The sequence below is a fragment of the Papio anubis genome, chromosome 7, assembly GCF_008728515.1.
Source record: "Papio anubis isolate 15944 chromosome 7, Panubis1.0, whole genome shotgun sequence".
In the NCBI taxonomy this organism is placed as follows: Eukaryota; Metazoa; Chordata; class Mammalia; order Primates; family Cercopithecidae; genus Papio; species Papio anubis.
In genome coordinates, this window is record NC_044982.1 from 84,915,608 (window position 1) to 84,943,171 (window position 27,564).

General features: G+C 46.8%; 1 protein-coding gene across 3 annotated transcripts; it reads left to right on the top strand.

Annotated features, from left to right (window-relative positions):
* Positions 1 to 2,247: 2,247 nt before the first annotated feature.
* Positions 2,248 to 19,470, top strand: SALL2 (spalt like transcription factor 2). 3 transcript variants are annotated; one of them, XM_017961022.3, is made up of 3 exons: positions 2,248 to 3,151; positions 14,890 to 17,717; positions 18,304 to 19,470. In XM_017961022.3, the coding sequence occupies exons 1-3, from the start codon at positions 3,079 to 3,081 to the stop codon at positions 18,538 to 18,540; spliced, it is 3,138 nt and encodes a 1,045-aa protein (XP_017816511.1). In that variant the 5' UTR covers positions 2,248 to 3,078; the 3' UTR covers positions 18,541 to 19,470. The 3 variants fall into 3 exon arrangements, with proteins under 3 accessions (XP_017816511.1, XP_031524118.1, XP_017816512.1); XM_031668258.1 differs by lacking the exon at positions 2,248 to 3,151 and adding an exon at positions 3,291 to 3,689; XM_017961023.2 differs by lacking the exon at positions 2,248 to 3,151 and adding an exon at positions 14,130 to 14,480.
* The last annotated feature ends 8,094 nt before the right edge of the window (positions 19,471 to 27,564 follow it).

Consider the following 27,564-nt stretch of genomic DNA (forward strand, 5'->3'; position numbering starts at 1 on the left):
ATTGACTCCTTGACACCTCAACAGGGCTGTAAACTATTTCTGAAGATAGATAAATTATTAGACCAAAACCCAATAGGGAAGCCAAAATAAGAAATGTTGATAAAATTAGAAAATATCATAAGAATGAACCACAAATCCAGAAAAAAAGAGCCCATCTTCACCTCCAGTTCCCCCAGTCCAGAATATTACACACCCCTCGCAACCGCCCCAGAGCCTCTGTAGCTCTGGCTCCTGTATACGGGAAGAAACTGGGGGTGGGGTGCCAAGATAAGTCCCTTTTTCCTATCTTTTATTATCTCCCATGCTCTCGAGTGCCTCTTCAGCTTCTTGGGAATGTAAGCCCTGAGTTTACAAGGTCAAAAGACCAAGGAACATTTTCCAAAAATTAGATTACAAATTGAAGAAAGGAAAGTAGTGTTGTTATTTTTAATATTCTCTTCTAGTATGAAGTTTGAGTGTCTCTCTTCTATTTCTCTCTCTCCTTTCATTCTCTTGCTCTTTTTCTCTCCCTCCCTTCTTTTCCCTCTATCCCTCTCCTTCCCCTCCCCTCTCCACTTCACCACACACAGAAACCCCTTTTCAAAGGGGCTTTTTTCCAACTCAGTGAAGTAAAGTCTTTGCCCCTTTGTGGGGAAGGCTCATTAACATTCCCACAGCAGCATCTCTTCAAGGATTTTACTTTTGTAACTCTGTGGGGAGGTCAAGAGGCCACAGTGGAGAGGTAAAAGGAAAAAAAAATGGTAAACTGGGGAGGGCGGAAGAAAGAAGAGGAGGGGAAAGAGTCCTTCCTTTCACAATAAGACCCACAAGAAGGAGGGGGAAAAATAGGAAAAGATGAAGACAGCCAAGATTCAGGAAAAAAGACAAATGTAGACCCTGAAATCTGCTCCCTTGGAGATTTCAGACTCCTGAGAGAAGCAGAAAGCTATGTTCCTTCTCTCCTTTCCTTTCCTGGAAGGAAATAAATGATGGAAACAGTGGGGTGAGAGGATGACAGGACTCAGTCTATTCCATAGAGGAATTAGAAGTTTTCCTAGGCTCAGTACCCCCATTTCTCCTACAATGGTCTAGTGATAAATAATGACACCTGTCTACCACAGGGAAGTTAACAGGATGAATTAGATAATGTCACCCACAAGAGTTCCAAGGGTAGCCTTGAGAAAACCACCCGGGGCCCTGACACCAAAGGACTGGATAAATAATGGAGATTCAGTGAACTCCAAAGCAAAGATGAGAGCATTTTCCAAAACTCTTCAGATGGAATGTGGATACCTGCCTCAATTATTACTAGCAGCACCCCCTGCCACCTGCTGTCTCCCTTTTCCTTTCTTAGTATTACCAAACTAGCCTGGAATCGTGTAAGGGAAGAAATGCATAAACCTTCAAATTTGCAGCCAAACCTGTGAGTGAGCTTTATTTTGCTTTTCTCTGCAGATAAAGCCATCAGAGATTTACATTACTAACCCTAAAAGGGGAAAATACTTCCCACTTTTCCAACTGATAGCGTTTCAGATGCTATCTCAGCCAGAAGAGTAAAACAGAAATCACGCTAAAATAAAGGGGCCCAGGCATTATTGCCAGAAGATAGGGCATATCCAGAATATTCTATGCGCAGTAGCTCAGTAGCACTCAAATACAGGTAGGAACATCACAGTCAGAAGTTAAAGAAAAATAAATGAATCACCCTCAGTGTGCAGGTTGAGCAGGAGATACCTGGTTGTTGCCAAACGATGTATTGTGGAGATGGAGGGATTCTTTTTTTTTTTTTTTTTTGAGACAGAGTCTCACTCTGTCACCCAGGCTGGAGTGCAATGGCGTGATCTCAGTTCACTGCCACCTCTGCCTCCCAGGTTCAAGGGATTCTCCTGCCTCAGCCTCTGGAGTAGTTGGGATTACAGGCACCCACCACTATGCCCAGCTAATTTTTGTATTTTTAGTAGAGACAGAGTTTTGACATGTTGGTCAGGCTGGTCTCAAACTCCTGACCTTAGGTGATCTGCCCGCCTTGGCCTCCCAAAGTGCTGGGATTACAAGCGTGAGCCACCGCGCCCAGCCTAATTTTTGTGTTTTTAGTAGAGATGGGGTTTCACCATGTTGGCCAGGATGGTCTCCATCTCTTAACCTCATGATTCGCCCACCTTGGCCTCCCAAAGTGCTGAGATTACAGGTGTGAGCCACCATGCCCAGCCATGGCTATTTTAAATGAGATTCCTTGAGATCAATCACTTTTTTTTTTTTTTTTCATGATAGCAGTTTGGTGGCATATTGTGTCTTTACTGATATAGAGGAAACAATGTTAGGCTACTGTCAGATGCACCTGGATTCCAGGCCTGTGTCTGATACATCATAGCTGTGCAACTTTGGAGAGGTTACTTAACCTCACTGGGCCTTTTGACTCATCTATAAAGGGGCTCAACTATAAGTTGGAGTAGTAAAGCCTACTGTGTTCATCTTGGAGTTATAATATTCAAAACACATTACAAATGAAAATATTCTATAAATTATAAAGAGCTATACATATATTACTCATAATCAGGACACATCAGAAGGTTCTTATTTCAGTTTATACCCCAGAAGCAGCTACATTATCAGAGGGGCATAGAAATATGACAGAACCAAAAAGCACAGTGAAGATCTTGGAAGAAGAGTTAGAGAAACAAGCCAGGGACAGTTTCTGAACAGACAGCACAGGGAGAGACCCAGAGCCCTTGCAGGGAGGAGAGGGTTAAATCCTTTCCTCTGCAGTACAAAAGAAAAGAGTGTGCGGAAAGATTAGGATTTTTGCTTTTACAATGGGAGCTGCAGAAGCGTAGGGAAGAAGCTGAAGAAAAAAAGGGGGCGTCTCCCCTTTAAAGACTTGCAAAGATTGAGAAAGAGAGAGAGAGTCAAGAACAGAGAATCAGAGAGAGAGAGAGAGTCTGTCTGTCTCTGGGAAAGGAGAACATCTCTGCTTCACAGTGATTTGCGCTGGGGGAGAGGCATCAATTGGCTTCGGACCCAAGGGGGAGAGGAGACCAGGTCACCCCGGTTAAGACTAAGTGAGCGTTGCCCCTCCCTCTCCCAACTCTCTACCCGGGAATGTCTCGGCGAAAGCAGCGGAAACCCCAACAGTTAATCTCGGACTGCGAAGGTCCCAGCGCGTCTGAGAACGGTGGGTGCCTGGGGAGGGGTGGGGGGCCCCTAAGTCCAAGCCTGTGTGGGTCAGGCCAGGGCAAGGGGAGGGCACTCGGGCCATGGGCGAAACCAGGCGGGGGCGGACTTGGTCACTGGGGGTTTAAAGGAGTTGAGATGCAGGGAGTAAAGAGATGACCTGCGCTGGGGAGAAGCCCCGCTTGTTACTTGGGATTGATTCTGTTTGTGTTTTCCTTGTTTTTCTCTGGATGAAATGGAGTTTTCAAACCGGCTCTGTCTCCCCACCCAAGAGTTTTCTCCTCAGGTCTCCCTTGGCTCACTGGTCTTTGTGCCGTTGCTAAGTAACGTCCTCAGACCTGAAGACCGTCTCTTAGGGGTGGGATTTTCCCCCCTTTTCTTTCTGGAGAGTTGGGTTGCAAGAGAATGAATTGGATAAACGTGAAGGCTCCCCTGAGGGAGATGAGAAAAAAGTTTCTCATTGTTGGGCTGAACTGAGAGCCGATCAGAGCTCCCAGAGGGAGAGAGCTAATGTCGGTCAGAATGCAGCCTGGTTTGGGGTATGTATGCGTGTCACCTGGAGGAGAGCTGAAGGCTAGGTCTGGATGACAGGCTTAGGTTTGTGCTTTAAGGAAAGCAAAGCAAAAAAAAAAAAAAAAAAGTGCAAGAAAATACACCTGTTACTACGCGCGTATCATTTTATGAGGATACCCTGTTTTTGAAGCAACAGGTGTCCCTTATGAGGGGGAAAAATTGTATGTATTCTTGTAACATTCCGTTAAGTGACAGGCAGACAGTAGAGCAAGCAGGGAACTGAAGAGTGAAATTGCCCAGAGTCTGAGAGACAGAGGCAAAATCAGGACAAAAACTTAAATTTCCTAATGCTCAGGGCTGGTGGTGCTCACTCCACTAAACCTGGGTTTTAAAAACTTGCCTGATTGTGAGTACATCGGAGCCAGGGTGTGGGAATCTATATATTTTGCAAGTCTCCAGATAATTCTTAGTATCAAAGAAGTTTTGGACATACTAGTCACTGGTATGGCTCCATATGTGCAGACTGAAAGTCTGGAAGTCCTGGCTCCAGAGAGGCAACTGTTTAGCATACAGTTGATACACCCAACAGTATAGTATAGGATTAAGCACAAGGGTTCTGAAACCAGACTTTTAGACAAATCCCAGCTCCACCACTTGGTTAGCTATGTGACCTTGACTGGTTTATTTTGTCTCTCTATGCTTCAGTTTTCTCATCTGTAAAATGGAGATGTGTATACTAGCTACTTCATTAAGTTGTTGTGAAAATCCAAATGAGTTAATATGTGTAAAACCCTTGGAAAAATACCTAGCATAAATAAGTGCTTAATACATGTAGTAAAGTACCTAGCATAAATAAGTGCTTAGTATGTGTGAATATTGTTATTATCATTATATGTGAATGCAGTGGCACTTCCTGCAAGTGCTGTAACATGACCAAAACTCAGGAACCTCTTGGCAAATGTCAGCATTTCTTTATGAGACATGTGTCATGAAAAGCTCTAAGATAGTGTATTGGTGGCGATTAAAATTATAGATTAAACTTGCCTTTCCACCTGTTCAAAAACAAAAGCTTGAGGTCAGATCAGTGCTCCACGTGCTATGAAATAACCTTAACAGACATATTATGTTTTGGGCAGAACACATCCTCCCCGAATCACTGCTTTTCTGGGATCCTACTGTGCCCATATTTAGAGGTTCTGTGGTGATGGCATCCTTCCCTCCTGAGACACATTAGCCCTTCTTAATGCTGCTATAGGCCGGATGTTTCCTACTTGTGCTCTACAGGAGACTTCCCCTAGAGCCTCAACTCTTCCCCAGAGTTGCCTCACAGTTCTGCTCTCCTGCTGGTTTGATTGTGGAACTAGGCTGAACACCCCTCCAAGCCCCCAAGAAGCATCCTCTCCTCTTCTTCCTACTTCTCCCATCTGCTCACCCATTCCCCATACCATAGCTGAGGAAAAATCTTCTGTGAGGGAGTCAAAAACTCTCTTTAGCAGCTGTCCTGAATGGATTTTCAAGCCCTTTAAGATATAGCTCCCACTTGGAGGCACGGTAATGCTGCTACAAAGTCATCCCCATAGAAACAGTAAAGCTTTAAACCCAATGGCATCAACAAATTTTTGATGAAAATTTGCCTTTGAGCTCTGAGAGGCAGAAACAAATGTAAGGAGCAAGGAAGCAGTAGTACCCTCTGCTGAGATCTACCTTAAGAAAGCTCATCGGAATTCCCCTGGAGTGAAAGATCCTAGGCTACTTATGATCTGGATGTCATTGGGCCTCATCTGCAAAATGAGGTGGCTCTATTTTATCATATCTGAAATTCCTCCTTGATCTTACAGGCTTACAATATGTAAATTTCACATTTTCTGCTTTTCTTTTAAATTAATACATTTCCTTAATCATGAATGGGGCAGCATCCATTCTGCAAAATAGAATGAGAGCTCTCCTTTTCCCTAATTTTTTAGAGACAGGGTTTCTATTCACTTATGTGACCTTCACACATCTGACTTCCTTCTACCCCACAGCATGCCCCACAGTTAGGTAGGAAGGGCTTTTATTTAGGGGTACACTGTATCTTTTGGTGCACCTGTGAAATGACGGATATTATCATGAGTATCAGAAGACATTTATTTAGTAGTCTAGGGTGCCAGTAATGTTTCCAGGAGTCTTTTGCCTTCTTTTAAGCAATATGTGCCATATACAACAAGCAAATGCTGAGCCTTTGTTACATATTCTAAAAGCCAAAATTCTACAGTGACCTAAGACATCACCAAGAAACAGTCTGAAAAATCTGTTTTCCAGCCGTTTTTGCTCAGCTTCCCTGACCAGAACATCAAAACTTAACAGAATAGTTATTTCGTATAAGTGATAGGCAGGAAATACTCTATTTACTTAAAAACTCTAGAGAGGGGGGGGGAAAAAAAACCTTCTCTCTCCCCTACAGAGTCTAGAAATCTGGATTAGAGAACATAAGGGATGTGACTGGGGGAAAAATGCAAACCAGTACATCTGGGAAATAAAGGAAACCATCAGAAACCCAGATATTTAGTGAGAAGGAGAAACCAGGACAGCAGCCAAACAGATCTAGAGGGAGAGAGGGGAGTACTTTAGATGGAAGTTGGCAGACAGCAAGAACAGCAAGAGGGGAAAGGAGGCAAAGGTAGAGTTTTGGGGGCTCTGTTTACATTTGGAAGTAGAGAGCCTCATCTCTCAGGTTATTGATCTCTGGGCCACCCAACCCTAGGTATTCCCAAATCAGAAAAAAACACATTTTGGAATAGAGAGTATCTCAGGCCTGGTGTTACAGAGCACTAGATAAGAAAACAGAAAACTTGGTTTTCAATCTAGTGTAGACCTTGAAGCTATGTGATCTTGGGCACATGTGACCTTTCTTATCCCAGGGCTTCATTCAGCTTTTGACATTCAAATAATAACTAACACTCATGGCTAATATTTGTAGAGCATTCAGATACTGTACTAGGCCCTTTTTGCATTTCCTCTTTTTCCTCCCAACTCCCTTATTATTGCAAAAAAGGTTTTTGTTTTTTTTTTTTGAGACCAAGTCTTACTCTGTTGCCCAGGCTGGAGTGCAGTGGCACATCTCAGCTCACTGAAACCTCCACCTCCAGGGTTCAAGAGATTCTCCTGCCTCAGCCTCCTGAGCAGCTGGGATTACAGGTGCATGCCACCACACCCGGCTAAAATTTTTTTATTGTAGTAAAATATGTGTAATAAAATTTACCATTTCAACCATTTTTTAAGTGTACAATTCACTGGCATTAAGTACATTCACTATGTTATGTAACCATTACCAATGTTTCAATAACTTTTTCATCATCAAACAGAAACTCCATAACCATTAAATAATAAATCCCCGCCGGGCGTGGTGGCTCACGCCTGTAATCCCAGCACTTTGGGAGGCTGAGGCGGGCGGATCACGAGGTCAGGAGATCGAGACCATTCTGGCTAACACAGTGAAACCCCATCTCTACTAAAAATACAAAAAATTAGCTGGGCGTGGTGGTGCGCGCCCCTAGTCCCAGCTACTCGGGAGGCTGAGGCAGGAGAATGGTGTGAACCTGGGAGGGAGGCGGAGCTTGCAGTGAGCTGAGATAGCGCCACTGCACTCCAGCCTGGGCGACAAAGCGAGACTCTGTCTCAAAAAATAATAATAATAATAATAATAATAATAATAAATCCCCATTCTCCCATTCCCTCAGCCCCTATTAGCCTCTATTCTGCTTTCTGTCTGTATGAACTCGCCAAATTTCATATTAATAGACTCATATAATATTTGGGTACCTCATACTAATGGAATCATACAATATTTGTCTTTTTGCATGTGCTTTATTGCACTTAGTATGTTTTCTTTTTTTCTCAATTAAAATCAAATTTGTCTGAAAGCATAATGTTTTCATGTTCATTCATGTTGTAGCATGTATCAGAATTTCCTTCCTTTTTATGGCAGTACCCTCATTTTATTTTATTTATTTATTTATTTTTTGAGACAGAGTCTCTCTCTGTCGCCCAGGCTGGAGTGCAATAGCGCGATCTCAGCTCACTGCAAGCTCCGCCTCCCAGGTTCACGCCATTCTCCTGCTTCAGCCTTCCCAGTAGCTGGGACTACAGGCGCCCGCCACCACGCCCGGCTACTTTTTTGTTTTTTGTTTTTTGTTTTTTGTTTTTTTTAAGTAGAGATGGGGTTTCACCATGTTGGCCAGGAGGGTCTGGATCTCCTGACCCCGTGATCCACTCACCTCGGCTTCCCAAGGAACTGGGATTACAGGCTTGAGCCACCGCGGCCAGCGCGGCAGTACCTTCATTTTAAAGAAGATAAATCAGCCGGGCACAGCAGCCAGCTCACGCCTGTAATCCCAGCACCTTGGGAGGCTGAGGTGGGCAGATCACTTGAGGTGAGGAGTTCAAGACAAGCCTGGCCAACAAGGTGAAACCTCGTCTCTACTAAAAATACAAAACTTAGCTGGGCGTGGTGGCGCACACCTGTAATCCCAGCTAGTTGGGAGGCTGAGGCAGGAGAATCTCTTGAACCCAGGAGACAGAGATTGCAGTGAGCCGAGATCGCACCATTGTACTCCAGCCTGGATGACAGAGACAGACTCCGTCTCAAAAAGAAAAAAAGAGAGAGAGAAATCAAACTCTGGGAGAGATTAAGATATTTTCCCAAGATCACAAAGATTAGAATGTTCTAGAGCTGGGACTTTAACTCAGGTCTGACTCCCTGTGCACAAATGACAATGAGAGTGTCAGATCTCTAAAGTCCCAGCTCCAAAATGGTATGAATTCCACGTTAAGTGTTGAGTTCTTTGATGTCAAAGAAATTTTCATTAAAATAGCATTCTTATGTTTGATCTAAGATACTCCTGTTCTGTAATCAAATATATTTTTCTCACTTAGCACCAGGTGTACCAATCATTGTGCCTGTTAGTCTAGTGTGTTACACAGGCCATAGTTACATTAGTAGGTCTGGGTTTCTAAGGATTATTATGTGTCTACGTTTAGGAGAGAGGAGTAAGGAGATGAGATATTTCACTAAGAAGTAGTCAGTAGCAATAGTTACAGAATCAATTCATAATTATAGAAGCTACCATTTAGCATTGTTCAGTGTCAATAATAAGTAAGTGGGCCAGACGCAGTGGCTTACATCTGTACTCCTAGCACTTTGTGGGGACAAGGCAGGAGGATCCCTTGAGCCCAGGTATTCCAGACAGCCTGGGCAACATAGTGAAACCTCATCTCTACAGAAAAAAAAATTTTTTTAATTAGCTCGGCATGATTGTGCATGCCTGTAGTCCCAGCTACTCAGGAAGCTGAGGTGGGAGGATCCCCTAAGCCTGGGAGGTAGAGTCTTCAGTGAGCTATGATTGTGCCACTGCACTCCAGCCTGGGCAACAGAGTGAAACCATCTCCAAAAAACAAAACAAAAAAAACAAGTAAGTTAGGTTAAGCAGGTGCTTACATAGTGTGCTTTGTTTCCTTAATGGGTAGATGATGCTTGAACTCTGTAGAACAAAGCCTTTCACCTTACAATTAGAAATATGGCTCAAATAATAATTTTTTTTTTTTTTTGAGACTGAGTCTGGCTCTGTCGCCCAGGCTGGAGTCTTGGTGGCGGGTCAGCTCACTGCAGCTCCGCCTCGGGTTCCCGCCATTCTCTCCACCTCAGCCTCCCGGTAGCTGGGACCACAGGCGCCCGCCACTTAGCCCGGCTAGTTTTGTATTTTTTTAGTAGAGTGGGGGTTTTCACGTGTTAGCCAGGATGGTCTCGATCTCCTGACCTGATCCGCCCGTCTAGGCCTCCCAAAGTGCTGGGATTACAGGCTTGAGCCACCAGCCCGGCCTCAAATATCAATTAAAAAAGAAAAAATTTTGCTTCAAGATACTCATATCTGGGAAAGAAATGCAGTCCACTTAAACTTACAGTAAGGTGTAAATTATATCAAATTCTATTCATGAGCAGATTTTCACTGGAAAGGATACAAGGAAGCTAATGTGTGGTTGTGGGCACTGTAGGAGGAAACTTGATGGGAAGGTTTAGCACTGAGAGTTCATTTGTCTATAATACAGTTGTGGCCAAAGTTTAGCTCACGTAAGATTTGTGAGGAGCAGGGTGGAGGTGTGATGGAAAGGACAGTCCTCCATGGGTCTCATGTTGTGTCACAATCTTTGTATTCTCATTGGAATCACCTGAGGAGCTTTATAAAACTATTGCCTGGATCCTATCCCTCAGGGATTATGAATTAATTAGCCTGGGATGTGGCCTGGACATGGGGATTTTTTTTTGGTTTGGTTGGTTGGTTGGTTTGATTTTGCAGAGATAGGGGTCTCTCACTATGTTTATGCAGGCTGGTCTCAAATTCCTGGCCTCAGTGATCCTCCTGCGCCGCCTACCAAAGTGCACTGAGGATTATAGGCATGAGCTACCACACAATGCCTAAACTTTCTTTTCTTTCTTTCTTTCTTTCTTTTTTTTTTTTTTTTTTTTTTTTTTTTTTTTGAGAGAGATTTTTGAGATGGAGTCTCAAACCCTTGAGCTCAAGTGATCCTCCCACCTCAGCCTCCAGAGTAGCTGGGACTACAAGGAACAGGCCACTGCACCTAAACATAAAAATTTTAAAACTCTTTTCTGGTAATCCTAATGGGCAGCAAAATTTGAAAACCACTGTTCAAAGGTATCACCCTGCTACATACGACCCACCTATTTTTCTCTTTGTTCTCCCCAACAGTTCTCTCTGAAGCCTAAAGCAGCAATTTGATGGGACACTAGGTTTAGAGGGGAAGCCACCTGGTTTCCCTTTTCTTTGTCGTTTCAGCTCTCTATAAGTTTAAACAAGCTTTTCCAGGTCTTAGTCCCACCCCCGACTTTGCATTTGACCGGAGATAGCTTACCTCACCTTATCTGCTATCTAGGGACACCATTACCAGTTTAGTTTATTCCTGCATTTGTGACTTCATTCATGTTTGTGTAAGAATCCTGCCCCCCTTTTCAGGATAGGCAGTGAGTGCAAAGTACTGAGAAATGGAGGGTTCCTCTTACAGGTGGCTGTTGATCCAGTCACCTTTCACCAGGGACTAAATTTACCTTAAAGAAGAGCTTAGATCAAATTACGCATCAGAAAGCACATTTCATTAAAGAGCAAGAAAGGGGACAGTGTTTCCCAGGAGAAGATGAAAAGAAAAGGATTTCTTTTCTTGTCAGAAGAGTTGACAAAACAGCAACTGGATATCAAATGTTCAATGCTAATTAACAAATGCTCAGTAGAAAGCCTCCATCTGATTCCCTCTCCTTGACTAAGGCCAGGGAGCAAATGGCAGGTAGAAGCCACACAGGGCCCTTTCTCTAGCATTAGGGAAGCCATACAATGTTGATGTGCTTGAGAAAGCATTGGACAGGAGTCAAAATTCTGAATGCTTGCTTCACTGAATTACTGTGTGAACTTGGAAAAGTCACTTAACCTCTCCAAGCTTCAATTTCCTTATCTGTAAAAATAAACCGCATTGCACAAAACTGTGACTTGCCATAAACGGAAATAGAACCCCCTCTCTCTCATTTGTAAGACCAGGCCTGGAAGCACAGAACCCATCCATTTCAGAAGTATGACTCACAATGCTAAGAGCTTTATTATCTGAAGTTTCAAAACATAATTCAGTAAAATTTTTTTGAGACGGAGTCTCGCTCTGTCGCCCAGGCTGGAGTGCAGTGGCGCGATTTCGGCTCACTGCAAACTCCGCCTCCCAGGTTCATGCCATTCTCCTGCCTCAGCCTCCCAAGTAGCTGGGACTACAGGCGCCCGCCACCACGCCCGGCTAATTTTTTTGTATTTTTAGTAGAGACGGGGTTTCACCGTGTTCGCCAGGATGGTCTGGATCTCCTGACCTCGCGATCCGCCCGCCTCGGCCTCCCAAGGTGCTGGGATTACAGGCGTGAGCCGCCGCACCCGGCCAGTAAAATGTTTTAACTTTAAAAACACAGGCAAAATTTATGTTGAAAAGTAAAGTGGATGTTACTAGTATTTTAAATAGGTTGTTTCAGCTCCCCGGCCCCCTGCAAAAAAAGACTTCCTACCTTTGAAATATGCCACTAATATTAGCCAATATCTTACCTCAGAAATTAATAAGATTAGCAAGCAACATGGAAAACAGATCTACTTTTAGTATATGTATATTTAAGGCTACTTCGATTATTTTGCTACTGACAATGTAAATTCTCTAATTAATAAAATTCAGGACTCCCCAAACTTTAAAAATCTCACATGTACCTATCAATTTTTTTAGACTTTTTTTTTTTTTGTTTGGTTGGTTTTAAGTTTGGTTGGTTGGTTGGTTGATTTTGCAGAGATAGGGGTCTCACGATGTTATACAGTCTGGTCTCAAATTCCTGGCCTCAAGTGATCCTCCTGCCTTGGTCTCCAAAAGTGCTAGGATTATAGGCATGAGCTAACCACTGTGCCTAAACTTTCTTTTCTTTCTTTCTTTTTTCTTTCTTTCTTTCTTTTCTTTTTCTTTCTTTCTTTTTTTTTTTTTTTTTGAGATTTTGAGATGGAGTCTCAAACCCTTGAGCTCAAGTGATCCTCCCACCTCAGCCTCCAGCTGAAGTTTCAAGTTTTCAAAGTTCATTCATGTTGTAGCATGTATCAGAATTTCCTTCCTTTTTATGGCAGTACCCTCATTTTATTGGAGGGTTTCCAATAAAACCGGGAGATGGAGTTTCATTCTTATTGCCCAGGCTGGAATGCAATGGCACAAGCTCAGATCCCTGCAACCTCTGCCTCCTGGGTTCAAGCCATTCTCCTGGCTAGGCCACCCCAGTAGCTGGGATTACAGGTGCGTACCACCATGCCCAGCTAATTTTTGTATTTTTAGTAGAGATGGGGTTTCACCATATTGGCCAGGCTGGTCTGGAACTCCTGACCTCGTGATCTGCCCGCCTTGGCCTCCCAAAATGCTGGAATTACAGTGAGCCACCGTACCCAGCTTTTTTTTTTTTTTTTAAAGTAATGGGGCCTCACTATGTTGCGGAAGCTGGAGGGCAGTGGTTATTCACAGGTGTGATCATAGCTCACTGCAGCCTCAAACTCCTGGACTAAAGCAATTCTCCTGCCTCAGCCTCCCAAGTAGCTGGGACTACAAGTGTGCACCACCATACCTGGTTTACACATTTATATTGTCAAATTTTTCAATTTTTTGTCCCCACAATATTTTTCTGAGTAAGATACTGCAGCTGCAATATTACCACTTTATGAAGAGGGAAACGGTGGTATAACATGGTGTGTCTGACCACCATGTCTCAATTTATCAGCGAGGCAAGAATAGAACTGGGATTAGAACAATTTAGGTTTACTGATGCCCACGGAAACCACAAAACCAAGGACTTGTGGTCACTTCCTGCATGTAAGAGAAAGTATTTTAGGAAGTGGGAAGCGCTTTAAGACTAATTTCAAGGTAAAAAAAGAGAATGCCAGAATACCTGGTCCAGGAGGCATTTTATTCTTACTTATCCTGTCTGAATAGGAGGCTGCCTCTGTGATGGTGAGCAGGTGTTAGCTATTTCTAAGCATTCAAACCAGGCTGGGGCTGAAAGGGCTTTAGACACTGAGCGCTGCCTGGTAGCTCCTACCGCATTGTTTCAAGAGGCTCCCCTCCCCCCCAGGTTAGAGCTGGGTGGGCCTCCGTACGCCTTTGCAGGCTAGCGTCTCCCCAAACCCACTGTCTTTAATAGTGACAGTGTGAGGAATGTTGCAGGAGGAGAATAGAGGAGGAAGAGGGTAGAAAAGAGGGTACTAAGTAGGAGATGGCTTATTAAATAAGCATGGACTCTATAAATTAGGTGTTGTGTAGGCTGGGCGATCTGCGGAGTGGCCTGCATTCAGCTATTATTCTGGGGGAGGAGGGGCGGGGAGTGAAGGGGCTTAGTGTTCCGCAGAGAGTCCTGAAATGACTTCCTTGGAAATTCTACCTTGCAGCCGCCCACCCTGAGAAACTTCTTTTGTGGAGAGGGATGGGGGTAGGGTGGGAATGGAAGTGAGAAAGACGGGACAAAACTTGGAATATTTTGGGGTGTGTGTGCTGGTGAGGAGTGCATGTTCTGAGCTCCTCCTCTTCTTCTGGCCCTCAGACCTCTGAGGAGATCAGACGACCCTCTCTGGAATCCACGTTTTCCAAGCTCAGCGGATCCTTTATCCAAAGAAAAATAAGAGAAGCCTATCGCCTTGCTCCATTGAGCAGGGCTACGTTTCCCACTGTGCCCCTAGAGCTTAGGAGGGGAGGGCGGGAGGAGGAGGGTAGGCCTGGGCAACGGCATCTGCAGATGGGGGGAGCTGGCCAGGGAAGGGGAAAGGTGGACCCCCGCAGTGCTTCACAGCACCTGTCACTGCGCCTCCGGAAACTCTCCCGAGCTCTGGGCTCCCGCCCCCACGCCCCATCTAGCGCTCCCTTCTCCCGCCTCCTCTAGCTCCCGCCTCCCTCCCCAGCAGCTCCTCCCCATAAACTCCCCTCCTCATCAGCTCCTCCCAGATCTCCCCTCTCCCCGCTTTCTCGCTCCAGCTCCTCCCCGCCTCCTCGCTCCCCTCCCCCTCCGCCTCTGCTCCCTGCCCCCGCCGCTGCCGATCTCCATCTCCGCAGTCTGGGCCGCTGGGTGCAGAGGCTGCCGCAGACCCAGCGGCCACCGCCGCCTCCCTCAATCCCAATATCCATTGTCTCCCACCCCACCTGACCCTCCACTTTCCCCACAACCATGGCGCACGAATCCGGGAGGAGCTCTCGTCTCGGGGTGCCCTGCGGGGAGCCGGCAGAGCTCGGAGGTGCGGTAGGGTCGGGCTGGGTAGGGGTGGGGGCGGAGGGGGATGCGCAGGGGCGGCGAAGACTTTCGGTGGGCGGGAGAAAATGCTTGATTCTCTGCGTAGGCCCCTGTCCTCACACCTATTCCGTGAACTCGCTTGTGGCCTTGGGAAGGGAGGGTGGCTGAAAAGGGGAGTAGCATGCTCTTGCCCCCCTCCCCTCCTCCCGCTTCCCTCCCCCTCACCCCTGCCCCATGCCGGGTTGTCTCCTGTCCACACTGTTCTGGCCTGAGCTTTAGACTTCTGCACGGCCTGATGGTGAGCTCATCTCCCCACCCCCAACTAGCGGTTACTGGGCTCCTTGTTAATTAGAGCCTCGGTATACCCAACCCAACTGCGCCACCCACGCTCTCTCTCCTTGTCTTCTCCCCAGGTGATGCTAGCGAGGAGGATCACCCCCAAGTCTGTGCCAAGTGCTGCGCACAATTCACTGACCCAACTGAATTCCTCGCCCACCAGAATGCATGTTCTACTGACCCTCCTGTAATGGTGATAATTGGGGGCCAGGAGAACCCCAACAACTCTTCAGCCTCCTCTGAACCCCGGCCTGAGGGTCACAATAATCCTCAGGTCATGGACACAGAGCATAGCAACCCCCCAGATTCTGGGTCCTCCGTGCCCACGGATCCCACCTGGGGCCCAGAGAGTAGAGGAGAGGAGTCTTCGGGGCATTTCCTGGTCGCTGCCACAGGTACAGCGGCTGGGGGAGGTGGGGGCCTGATCTTGGCCAGTCCCAAGCTGGGAGCAACCCCATTACCTCCAGAATCGACCCCTGCACCCCCCCCTCCTCCACCACCCCCTCCGCCCCCAGGTGTAGGCAGTGGCCACTTGAACATCCCCCTGATCTTGGAAGAGCTACGGGTGCTGCAGCAGCGGCAGATCCATCAGATGCAGATGACTGAGCAAATCTGCAGGCAGGTGCTGTTGCTTGGCTCCTTAGGCCAGACAGTGGGTGCCCCTGCCAGTCCCTCAGAGCTACCTGGGACAGGGACTGCCTCTTCCACCAAGCCCCTACTACCCCTCTTCAGCCCCATCAAGCCTGTCCAAACCAGCAAGACACTGGCATCTTCCTCCTCCTCCTCCTCCTCTTCCTCTTCAGGGGCAGAAACGCCCAAGCAGGCCTTCTTCCACCTTTACCACCCACTGGGGTCACAGCATCCTTTCTCTGCTGGAGGGGTTGGGCGAAGCCACAAACCTACCCCTGCACCTTCCCCAGCCTTGCCAGGCAGCACAGATCAGCTGATTGCCTCGCCTCATCTGGCATTCCCAAGCACCACAGGACTACTGGCAGCACAGTGTCTTGGGGCAGCCCGAGGCCTCGAGGCCACTGCCTCCCCAGGGCTCCTGAAGCCAAAGAATGGAAGTGGTGAGCTGAGCTATGGAGAAGTGATAGGTCCCTTGGAGAAGCCTGGTGGAAGGCACAAATGCCGCTTCTGTGCCAAAGTATTTGGCAGTGACAGTGCCCTGCAGATCCACCTTCGTTCCCACACGGGTGAGAGGCCCTATAAGTGCAATGTCTGTGGAAACCGCTTTACCACCCGTGGCAACCTCAAAGTGCATTTCCACCGGCATCGTGAGAAGTACCCACATGTGCAGATGAACCCACACCCAGTACCAGAGCACCTAGACTACGTCATTACCAGCAGTGGCTTGCCTTATGGTATGTCCGTGCCACCAGAGAAGGCCGAGGAGGAGGCAGCCACTCCAGGTGGCGGTGTTGAGCGCAAGCCTCTGGTGGCCTCCACCACAGCACTCAGTGCCACAGAGAGCCTGACTCTGCTCTCCACCAGTGCAGGCACAGCCACAGCTCCAGGACTCCCGGCTTTCAATAAGTTTGTGCTCATGAAAGCAGTGGAACCCAAGAATAAAGCTGATGAAAACACCCCCCCAGGGAGTGAGGGCTCAGCCATCAGTGGAGTGGCAGAAAGTAGCGCAGCAACTCGCATGCAGCTAAGTAAGTTAGTGACTTCACTACCGAGCTGGGCACTGCTTACCAACCACTTCAAGTCCACTGGCAGCTTCCCCTTCCCCTATGTGCTAGAGCCCTTGGGGGCCTCACCCTCTGAGACATCAAAGCTGCAGCAACTGGTAGAAAAGATTGACCGGCAAGGAGCTGTGGCAGTGACCTCAACTGCCTCAGGAGTCCCCACCACCTCTGCCCCTGCAGCTTCATCCTCAGCCTCTTCTGGACCTAACCAGTGTGTCATCTGTCTCCGGGTGCTTAGCTGTCCTCGGGCCCTACGCCTTCATTATGGCCAACATGGAGGTGAGAGGCCATTCAAATGCAAAGTGTGTGGCAGAGCCTTCTCCACCAGGGGAAATCTGCGTGCACATTTCGTGGGCCACAAGGCCAGTCCAGCTGCCCGGGCACAGAACTCTTGCCCCATCTGCCAGAAGAAGTTCACCAATGCTGTCACTCTGCAGCAGCATGTCCGGATGCACCTGGGGGGCCAGATCCCCAATGGTGGTACCGCACTCCCTGAAGGTGGAGGAGCTGCTCAAGAGAATGGCTCCGAGCAATCTACAGTCTCCGGGGCAGGGAGTTTCCCCCAGCAGCAGTCCCAGCAGCCATCACCAGAAGAGGAGTTGTCTGAGGAGGAGGAAGAAGAGGATGAGGAAGAAGAGGAAGATGTGACTGATGAAGATTCCCTGGCAGGGAGAGGCTCAGAGAGTGGAGGTGAGAAGGCAATATCAGTGAGAGGTGATTCAGAAGAGGCATCTGGGGCAGAGGAGGAGGTGGGGACAGTGGCGGCAGCAGTCACAGCTGGGAAGGAGATGGACAGTAATGAGAAAGCTACTCAGCAGTCTTCTTTGCCACCACCACTACCACCACCTGAGAGCCTGGATCAGCCTCAGCCAATGGAGCAGGGAAGCAGTGATGCTTTAGGAGGCAAGGAAGAGGGGGGCAAACCGGAGAGAAGCTCAAGCCCAGCATCAGCACTCACCCCAGAAGGGGAAGGCACCAGCATAACCTTGGTAGAGGAGCTGAGCCTGCAGGAGGCAATGAGAAAGGAGCCAGGAGAGAGCAGCAGCAGAAAGGCCTGCGAAGTGTGTGGCCAGGCCTTTCCCTCCCAGGCAGCTCTGGAGGAGCATCAGAAGACCCACCCCAAGGAGGGGCCGCTCTTCACTTGTGTTTTCTGCAGGCAGGGCTTTCTTGAGCGGGCTACCCTCAAGAAGCATATGCTACTGGCACACCACCAGGTACAGCCCTTTGCCCCCCATGGCCCTCAGAATATTGCTGCTCTTTCTTTAGTCCCTGGCTGTTCACCTTCCATCACCTCCACAGGGCTCTCCCCCTTTCCCCGAAAAGATGACCCCACGATCCCATGAGCCTGTTTTTCTGTACCTGCTGCTCTTTGTCCCACAGAGCAGAAACACCTTCACAAAAGGACCTCCCAGATTTATGAGCCCTGATTTTGTCTTTCTCTCTAAGTTCTTAACACGATATGTCCCTAGTGGCTTTTCTCTAGTCCCTGAGCTTAGAAATTACTGTGCTTACAAGGGGATGGCCCCCTAAGGAATTTTTCTTACCTCCTCATTCTTTGTACCTGAGGAAAATAGATTCTCTGCAGCTTTCTCAAGAGGAACCCTCTCCAGCTTCCCTGATGTGACCCTTCTTTCCCCTCCTTTTTCCTCTCCCTTTCCCTTTGGCAGGTGCACCTGAGCACCTACATTTGGAATTGCAGCCTAGCCCAAAGGGCTGGCAGCTGTCTCTGAGGGCCCAGTGTCACTACTCTGGGGTGACTTTTCTGCTCAGTTGGTGGGTGCGGGTCCCCTATCTTTCTAGAACCAGTATGTGGCATTCCTGTCAAGTGGCCTGCCCATGACGCCCTGGAATTCCAGCTCCACCTCCACTACCACTCCAAGCCTGGCCCCACCAGTGCTGTTTGGCCTAGGAACTGTGGCTGGGAAGGTGCCTCCAACAATGGGATCCAGGGAAGCCAACGAGAAGACAGCTCCCCTCCTATTTCAGCCTCCTGCACCCAAGGCAGTGCCTGAGAAGCCCGTCATAGACAAGAAGTAGCAAACTGTATATTCCTTTCCCCTCCCCCTCCTCCAGAAGGTGCTGGTACTGAAGATGCTCCAGTAATTGGTGACCCAACCCTAGGAAGTATGGAGAAATGAAGGGCATAGGAAAATTTTCCCAGTAAATCCCCTGATGGTCACATTAAAGTAAAGGTGTTGGCTGGTCAGTGTACCAAGACCTCTCCAGCTTCTCATTCATCATGGCCTCTCAAAGTCGGGAAACAAGCTGATTTCTTGCCAAGAGGTCTCCCAGGAGATATCTGGGAAATGTGAAGTTCATATCTTTAAGGAGCATTGTTGGTCAGCATGGTCGATGAAGTAATGATGAGAGAGTTATGGAATGTTGCTAAAACATAGGGCTTGCTGGTACCTATGTGACTAAGAAAGGGGCATGATGTAAGGGAAAGGGCCTCAAATTATTGTGAATGTGGACATTCTCGTTAATATTCTTTTGGGCTAATAGTGACATAGTGTGCAGAGGTGTTCCAGGGATCATGGGGGATTTCCTAGCACTAGTATGCTTCTAGTTTTAGATAACTCCCTCCTTTATTCCCTGGCCCCTTGTATTTTCCTTATCTTCCTCTTTCAAGACCCCTATCCTCCCCATTTTGCCTATCTGTAGGCTGGGGCCTGTGTCTTTGTCATTGTCTGGTTCTTAGAGTCCCAGACTTTGGGAGACCAGCTCCAGGTGGCATCCTCCCTGCCTCTCTGTCTTGTAATGAGATGTAGTATTTACTCTTAACATAGGATCATTTGGAACAGGAGTTCTGAGGAGGAGAGAGTGAGGGTTTTGCTATTGACTGACTTGAACGATGGCTTCTCCTCAAGCTGTAGGCTCCAGAGCTTCCTAACCTAGTAAAATGTCAAGAACAGACAGGGGAGATATTAGTGTCTTTCCCTCTATCATTAAAGGTGTTTTAACCAAATATTTATGTGTTTCTCCTTATTTCATGATTACATAGCCAGCTGGGGTGTGATATGGGCATTCTCCAACATTGAGATTCCCTTCCCACCTACATCTCCTGCCAAAGCTGAACATATGGTGTTGAAATATTTACTTTATTCAGCCTTGTCCTAAGACAGCCTTCAGTTAATGTAACTTCCCTGTGGAAATTGTTCCCTGTGGAGTTTGTATTTCCAAAAGGTAGGCATTTGCCCATTATGTCCAGTCATTGTCTAGATTTTCTCTACCTAGAACCTTCCACCACCAGGCTTTTGTGTGGGTTTTGTTTGGAGGTTGGAAACTTTCTTTTCAGTCTTTTTCAAACCACAGATCAGCCTTCTGATATCAGTGAATCTGTAGAACCAAGGTGAATTAAACTTTATGATCCTTGAGATCTGACGTCATAATCAGAAAGAAAAAAAAATGTAATTCAACCCTAATAATTTCTACCAACAAGACAAAGGAGGATTCTTAGCATTAAGAATGCAGAGGAAACACATAGGGATGGGGTTAAATAAAACGTACAATTTTTTTTTTTTTTGCCTGTCACAGTGGCTCACGCCTATAATCTCAACAGTTTGGGAGGTCGAGGCAGGCACATAGCTTGAGCCCAGGAGTTTGAGACCAGCCTGAGCAACATGGCAAAACACTGCCTCTTCCAAAAATACAAAAATTAGCTGGGTGTGATGGCGGACACCTATGGTCCCAGCCAATCAGGAATCTGAGATGGGAGGATTACCTGAGTCTGAGGAGATTGATTTGTAAGATTCTAATATCATTGCCTGTTAGTGCTAAAGGGATGGAACTGATAAAATGATTTGACCAAAGTCACTCAGTGGCAAAGCTGGATTAAGAACCCAGGTAGGGCCAGGCATGGTGGCTCATGCCTGTAATCTCAGCACTTTGGAAGGCCAACACGGGTGGGATCGCTGGAGCCCAGGAGTTCAAGACACGCCTGGAAAACAATGAGACCCTGTCTCTGCAAAAAAATAATTAGCTGGCGGGGCACGGTGGCTCATGCCTGTAATCCCTGCACTTTGGGAGGCTGAGGAGGGTGGATCACCTGAGGTCAGGAGTTCGAGACCAGCCTGGCCAACATGATGAAATTCCGTCTCCACTAAAAATACAAAAAATTAGCTGGGCATGGTGGTACGCGCCTATAATCCCAGCCATTCAGGAGGCTGAGGCAGGAGAATTGCTTGAACCCAGGAGGCAGAGGTTGCTGAGAGCTGAGATCATGCCACTGCACTCCAGCCTGGGCAACAAGAGACAAACTCTGTCTCAAAAAATATGTAATAATAATAATTAGCTGAGCATGGTGGCAAGCACGTGTAGCCCCAGCTACTCCACTGTAGTCTCAGCTACTCAAGAGGCTGAGGTGGTAGATGAAGGCTGCAATGAGCTATGATAGCACTGGACTCCAGCCTGGGTGACAAGAGTGAGACCCTGTCTCAAAAAACAAAACAAAACAAAACAAAAACAGAACTCAGGTAGGCAGAATCCCAGTCATGGCACTACTTTCACTCATCAGAGATGGCACTTGCTTCCTGCTACATCATTTAAGATTCTGGATGTGAGGCTGCCTGTAAGAAGGGAAAGAGGTGAGTAAACCTATTCCTTTTTAGGGGCGGGGGGACAGAGTCTTAACTCTGTCACCAAGGCTGGGGTACAGTGGCGCAATTACAGCTCACTGCAGCCTCAACTTCCCAGGCTCAGGTGATTCTCCCATCTCAGCCTCCCAGGGAGCTGGGACTATAGGTGTGCCCCACCACACCCAACTAATTTTTCATATTTTCTGTAGACACAAGGTTTCACCATGTTGGCCAAGCTGGTCTCCAACTCCTGGGCTCAAGTGATCTGCCTGCCTCAGCTTCTCAAAGTGCTGGGATTACAGTCATGAGTCACTATGCCCGGTATAAACCTACTCTTAATTTGAATAAAAGAAGAACCAATGTTGGCGGTGGCTCAAGCCTGTAATCAGCTGGGGAGGCCCGGTGAATCACGAGTCAGAGAATCAGAGATATCCCACAGCTAACATGGTACGAAACCCGATCTCTACAAAAATACGAAAACGGCGTGAAGGCGACATAGTCAGCTGAAGAGGAGAATGGCGTGAACACAGAAGCCGGAGCTTACGGTATGAGGCGAGATACGTATGCACTCCAGCCTGGGTGACTGGCGAGACTCGATCTCAAGAACCGGTAATTCTGGTTGCCCCACCAGAGCAGTACAAGCCCCCTTTAAAATGTAACTGGTGAATAGGAACGCATGGGAATCTTTCATTTCTGGCAAAGCTTTGTAGATCTGCTTTTCCTCTCAGCCTGTGGAAGGAGGTGGGTCACCAATCCTTCCATCCCCTTAACCTCTCCCACCCCCACTAGACACAGATAATGCCATTTAACTAATTAAACCAGACTTGCCCTCTCTTTAGGTGCCAGTTCCCATTATGGTAACAGCTGTCAGTGAAGCTTCTATTGATGGACACTTCCTTGGGCAGGCCAGCACTAAGCCTGAATCTCCACCCCGCTTTTTCACAGCTCTACTTTATTTTCCTTCCGCCTCCTTTTCATTCTTTTCCCTCTCCTGCTTTTTCTCCTTTCACTGACCTCCTCTTATTTAATAGCTTTTATTTCTATTTCTTTTCTCCCTTCATCCCTAATTTATTCTTTCTCTTCTTAGAGCCTTTAATTTCTTCCTTCTTACAACTGACCCTATCTCTATGCTCAGCCCCACCATTTCCCACTCTCAGTAACTTTTTGCTGGACAATCTTTTTGGAAGTTGAATTAAGTCTAACCTGCAGGAATGAATATATAAATAAATACAGCTTGCAAAACACTTATTTTACATGAAACAGAGGATCTAGTTCAAATTGGATGAATAAAGTCATTGCTATTATAAGAAGCAAGAGACCGCTTCTTCGCTCATTCATTCAGTTGACTTTTGAGGATTTACTCTGTTTCAGAGACCAAGAGTTCTCAATTCCCAGTCAAAATAATTTTTAGGCTGGGCACAGTGGCTCACGCCTGTAATCCTAACACTTTAGGAGGCCGAGGCGGGCAGATCACCTGAGGTCGGGAGTTAAAGACCAGCCTGGCCAACATGGCGAAAACCCATCTCTACTAAAAATACAAAATGTAGCCGGGCGGTAGTGGCCTGTAATCCCAGCTACTCTGGAGGCTGAGGTAGGAGAATTGCCTGAATCACTTGAGTTGCTTGAACCTGGGAGGTGAAGGTTGCAGTGAACCAAGATCATGCCACTGCACTACAGCCTGGGTGGCAGAGGGCAACTCTGTCTCAAAAAAAAAAAAAAAAAAGAGACCAAGTGTTGGTTAGGTGCAAAAGTAAATACTGTTATGCCTCACTTAAGGACCAGGACACATTCCAAGAAATGTATCATTAGGCAATTTTGTTGTTGTGCAAACCTCATGGAGTTTACTTACACAAACCAATATGATATAGCCTACTACACACCTAGATTAGGTGTGGCTATGGTATAGCCTATTGCTCCTAGGCAACAAACCTGTGCAGCATATTACTGTGCTAAATACTGTAGGCAATTGTAGCACAATGGTATTTGTATATCTAGACATGCAAAAGGTACAGTAAAAATACAATACGAAAGATTAAAAAATGATATACCTATATAGGGCACTTTCCATGAATGGAGATTGCAGGACTGGAAGTTGCTGTGGGTGAGTTAGTGAGTGCATGGTAAGTGAATGTGAAGGTCTAGGACATTACTGTAAACTACTGTAAACTTTATAAACACTGTATGCTTAGACTACACTAAATTTATTTAAAATGAAGTAACCGTGCTACAACATTCTGGCAACTACAACGTCACTAGGTGATAGGAATTTTTCAGCTCCATTATGATCTTATGGAACCATTGTTCTGCATGTGGTCCATAGTTGACCAAAACATCATTATATGATGTTTGACTGTAAAATAAACTTCTGCCCTTAGGGAGCTCAGTCTCAGCAGGAAAATGTAAACAGATACTCTTTTTTTTTTTTTTTTAAGAGACAGGGTCTCAGTATTGCACATGGTGGACTCCAACTCCTTGGCTTAACTGATCTTCCCATCTCAGCCTCCTGGGACTACAGGCACATACCATGGTGCCTAGCTTTAAACAAATACTTTTATTTGGGGGTGAAAGGAACTATGAGAGATAATGGACAGTGTCCTGTGGAATCCAAGAGAGGGAATTCAAACTTGTAATTCTAAAGTGGAGAAGGGAAAGGGAGCATACAATTCTCTTGAATTCACCTTTCACAATAACCACTCTCAAGTATATTAACTCAACCTATACAACTTAGGAATCAATGCAGTTGCCATTTAAGAACCTACGCAAGGCCGGGCGCTGCAGCTCACTCCTGTAATCCCAGCACGTTGGCAGGCTGAGGCGGGTGGATCACTTGAGCTCATGAGTTCAAGACCAGCTTGGGCAACGTCGTGAGACCCCATCTCTACTGAAAACACAAAATTAGCCAGGCGTGGTGGCAGAGGCCTGTAATCCCAGCTACCCGGGTGGCTGAGGCAGGGGAATCACTTGAGCCCAGGAGGAGGAGGTTGCAGTGAACCAAGATCATGCCACTGCACTACAGCCTGGGCAACAAGAGCAAAACACCATCTCAAAAATAAGTATTAGCCAAGCGTGGTGGCAGGCACCTGTAATCCCAGCTACTTGGAAGGCTGAGGCAACAGAATGACTTGAACCCGGGAGGTGGAGGTTGCAGCGAGCTGAGATCATGCCACTGCACTCCAGCCTGGAGACAGAGCAAGACTTCGACTCAAAAAAAAAAAAAAAAAAAAAAAAGAGAACCTGTGTAAGATCCATCGCACTCTGTTTGGCAGACGCAGAGATGGGCTGCTTTTGAGATGTTCCTCCGAGAAAGAACTGGCTAACAAGCTGCAAGGAGCCTGGTTAGCTGACAGCCTCCAGCTGTACTGCGCTTCTCCAATCCTTGGCCCAAAACTGAGCAAGGTACAAGGGCTTAGCCATTGGAACATAGGACTCTAATGAACAATCTTTGCTCTGGAAATTCCTACTGGACTGGTAGAGACTTTATCAGGTCTGCATGATGGTCTGACAGGTCTCCCTAATCAATTCCACTCCCCCTTTCCCCCACTGACTTTCCTTATACCAGTGTTATTCCCCACTAAAACTTCTATACTGCTAATTCTGTCCCAGCATCTGCTTCTCAGAGAATTCAACCTGTGTCACCCCTGAACAAGGCGCAGAATTTATTGACACATTCTCGTCTTTCAGAAACTCCTGCACCTGTAACTGTGGTTATTGTCGCTGGCACTTTTTTTTTTTTTTTTTTTTTTTGAGATGTAGTCTCGCTCTGTCACCCAGGCTGGAGTGCAGTGGCGTGATCTTGGCTCACTGCAACCTCCACCTCCTGGGTTCAAGTGATTCTCCTGCCTCAACCTCCCGAGTCGTTGGGATTAGAGGCGTGCGCTATCACACCTGGCTAATTTTTGTATTTTTAGTAGAGATGGGGTTTCACCATGTGGGTCAGGCTGGTCTCAAACTCCTGACCTCGTAATCCGCCCGCCTCAGCCTCCCAAAGTCCTGAGAATACAGGTGTGAGCCACCACGCCCAGCCGTCACTGGAACTTCTTAGCCAATCAACAAACACTTGTCTTCTGATCCCCAAAACAGATTTCACTAGCCTTATTCTCAATTAGACCCAACTTTGACTTCCCTTTATATTCCTTACCTATTCTAACATTTAATAATGGTAGGTTGACTAATCCTAGTGGATATTCTGTTTTCAGTCAGATATGCACAAGACTTGAGGGAAAAAAACATTCATCCAAAGAATCAAGTAAAAAGTGAAGGGTCGGGCACGATGGTTTATGCCTGTAATCCCAGCACTTTGGGAGGCCAAGGCAGGTGGATCACGAGGTCAGGAGTTTGAGACTAGCCTGGCCAACATAGTGAAATCCTGTCTCTACTAAAAATACAAAAATTAGCTGGGCATGGTGGTGCATGCCTGTAGTTGCAGCTACTCAGGAGGCTGAAGCAGAAGAATTGCTTGAACCTGGGAAGCGGAGGTTATGGTGAGCCGAGATCATGCTACTGCACTCCAGCCTGGGCAACAGAGCGAGGCTCCATCTCAAAAAAAAAAAAAAAAAAAAGTGAAGTATACAGTTAGTACTGTTTGAGATGGGGTCTTCGTATGTTGTCTAGGATGGTCTTGAACTCCTGAGTTCAAGGGATCCTCCCACCTCAGCCTCCAAAGCAGCTGGGATTACAGGCACACACCACAGCACACAGCCTACTAGTGTCTTCTTTTTAGTTTTGATGTTTTTTCACCATGTTAGCCAGGATGGTCTCGATCTCCTGACCTTGTGATCCGCCCGTCTCGGCCTCCCAAAGTGCTGGGATTACAGGCTTGAGCCACCGCGCCCGGCTGCCTCCCAGGTTCAAGTGATTCTCCTACCTCAACCTCCCAAGTAGCTGAAACTACAGGCACATACCACCACATCTGGCTAATTTTTGTATTTTTAGTAGAGACAGGGTTTCACTATGTTGGCCAGGCTGGCCTCGAACTCCTGACCTCGTGATCAACCTGCCTCGGCCTCCCAAAGTGCTGGGATTACAGGTGTGAGCCACCACACCTGGCCTAGTGTCTTAATACTTACATATTTGCTTATGATTCCATGGAGTGCCTGGTAGGATGGCTTGTCTATATTCCATGTGGTGAGGACTGGGCTCATTCAGGCAGCTTTCATTTGGACTGGAGAAGCCAAGATGGCCTCACTCACTTCTGGCTACTTGGATGGCTGACTGTAATGCTGAATCCTCTCTCCTTACCATCCTTCATCCTACAGGGTCTCTCTTTTCAAATGGCCTATCAGGGTAACTGGACTTCCATGAAGGCCCAGGGTTCCAAGAGGGCAGAAACAGAAGCTGTGGCAGCACATCTGGAGGTCCCTCAGATCTGTGTCTTGCTTCAACAGTGTTTAGATGGAACAGACCCAGGGACTCTCTCTCAAAAATTAGAAACAAAACCAAACCAAACCCCGGAAGCTGTAATGCCTCTTAAGGTCCAGACCTCTTAAGGTCTAGAACTCAGGGAATATCACTTCTGCCACATTCTTTTGGTGAAAGCTAGTCAGAAGCCTAGCTCAGATTCAAGAGGAGGGGGAATAAGCTTTACTTATTGATTGAAAGGGGGCAAAGTCACAGTGCCTGAGGGCAAGTGGGTGGGAGGCATTGTTGTGGCCAACTCTGGAAGCAATCTACCACAGCAGATATGAGGAAAAGTTCAGAAGTGTAATGCATGCAGCACCCATCTGCTCAAAATTAGGCTTACACTCTGTTTTGACTAGAAGAAGTCTGTCTGCATTTTTCCTTCCTCCTCCTCCTCCTCCTCTGTGGCTGCTGGGCTGACAAGAAAGCAGTATCTTTCTTTTGAGCAGCAAACTGGTCAAGAGGAGTCTAAAAGTACTTGTGCTACTTCTTTGCACCACTGCCCTCCAGCAGTGAAAGAGTGAGGCTTGTCTTAATAAAACAAAAACAAAAAAACAAACTTACACATCCCAAAAGACAGTGTAAATTCCCTAAAAGTAAATTAAGTTCAGAAAATGAGATGGAAATGAGTATTTTGATCACTACTAAATCTCCATAGTATCTAACACATAGTAGTCACTCAATACTTACTGAATGGAGGGGTCGGGTGCGGTGGCTCAAGCCTGTAATCCCAGCACTTTGGGAGGCCGAGACAGGCGGATCGTGAGGTCAGGAGATCGAGACCATCCTGGCTAACCCGGTGAAACCCCGTCTCTACTAAAAAATACAAAAAACTAGCCGGGCGAGGTGGCGGAGATCCAGCCACTGCACTCCAGCCTGGGCGACAGAGCGAGACTCCGTCAAAAAAAAAAAAAAAAAACCTTACTGAATGGATAAAAGTCATATTACAATCTTTCAATAGCTCCCTTCATATTCACCCCTTCCTTTTCATTACTGTTCATAACCAGCTTTTAGTTAAAGTTCTTCTCATCAGACAGTTACAATGGACTACTAACCATCTTCCCCCTCTCCTAAATCTCCTTCCTTCTCA

Coding starts and splice junctions, on each gene's coding strand:
- SALL2 (XM_017961022.3), top strand. CDS start 3,079: ATGTCTCGGCGAAAGCAGCGGAAACCCCAACAGTTAATCTCGGACTGC. Junction 3,152..14,889: donor TCCCAGCGCGTCTGAGAACG/GTGGGTGCCTGG, acceptor TCTTCTCCCCAG/GTGATGCTAGCGAGGAGGAT. Junction 17,718..18,303: donor TGCTACTGGCACACCACCAG/GTACAGCCCTTT, acceptor CTATCTTTCTAG/AACCAGTATGTGGCATTCCT.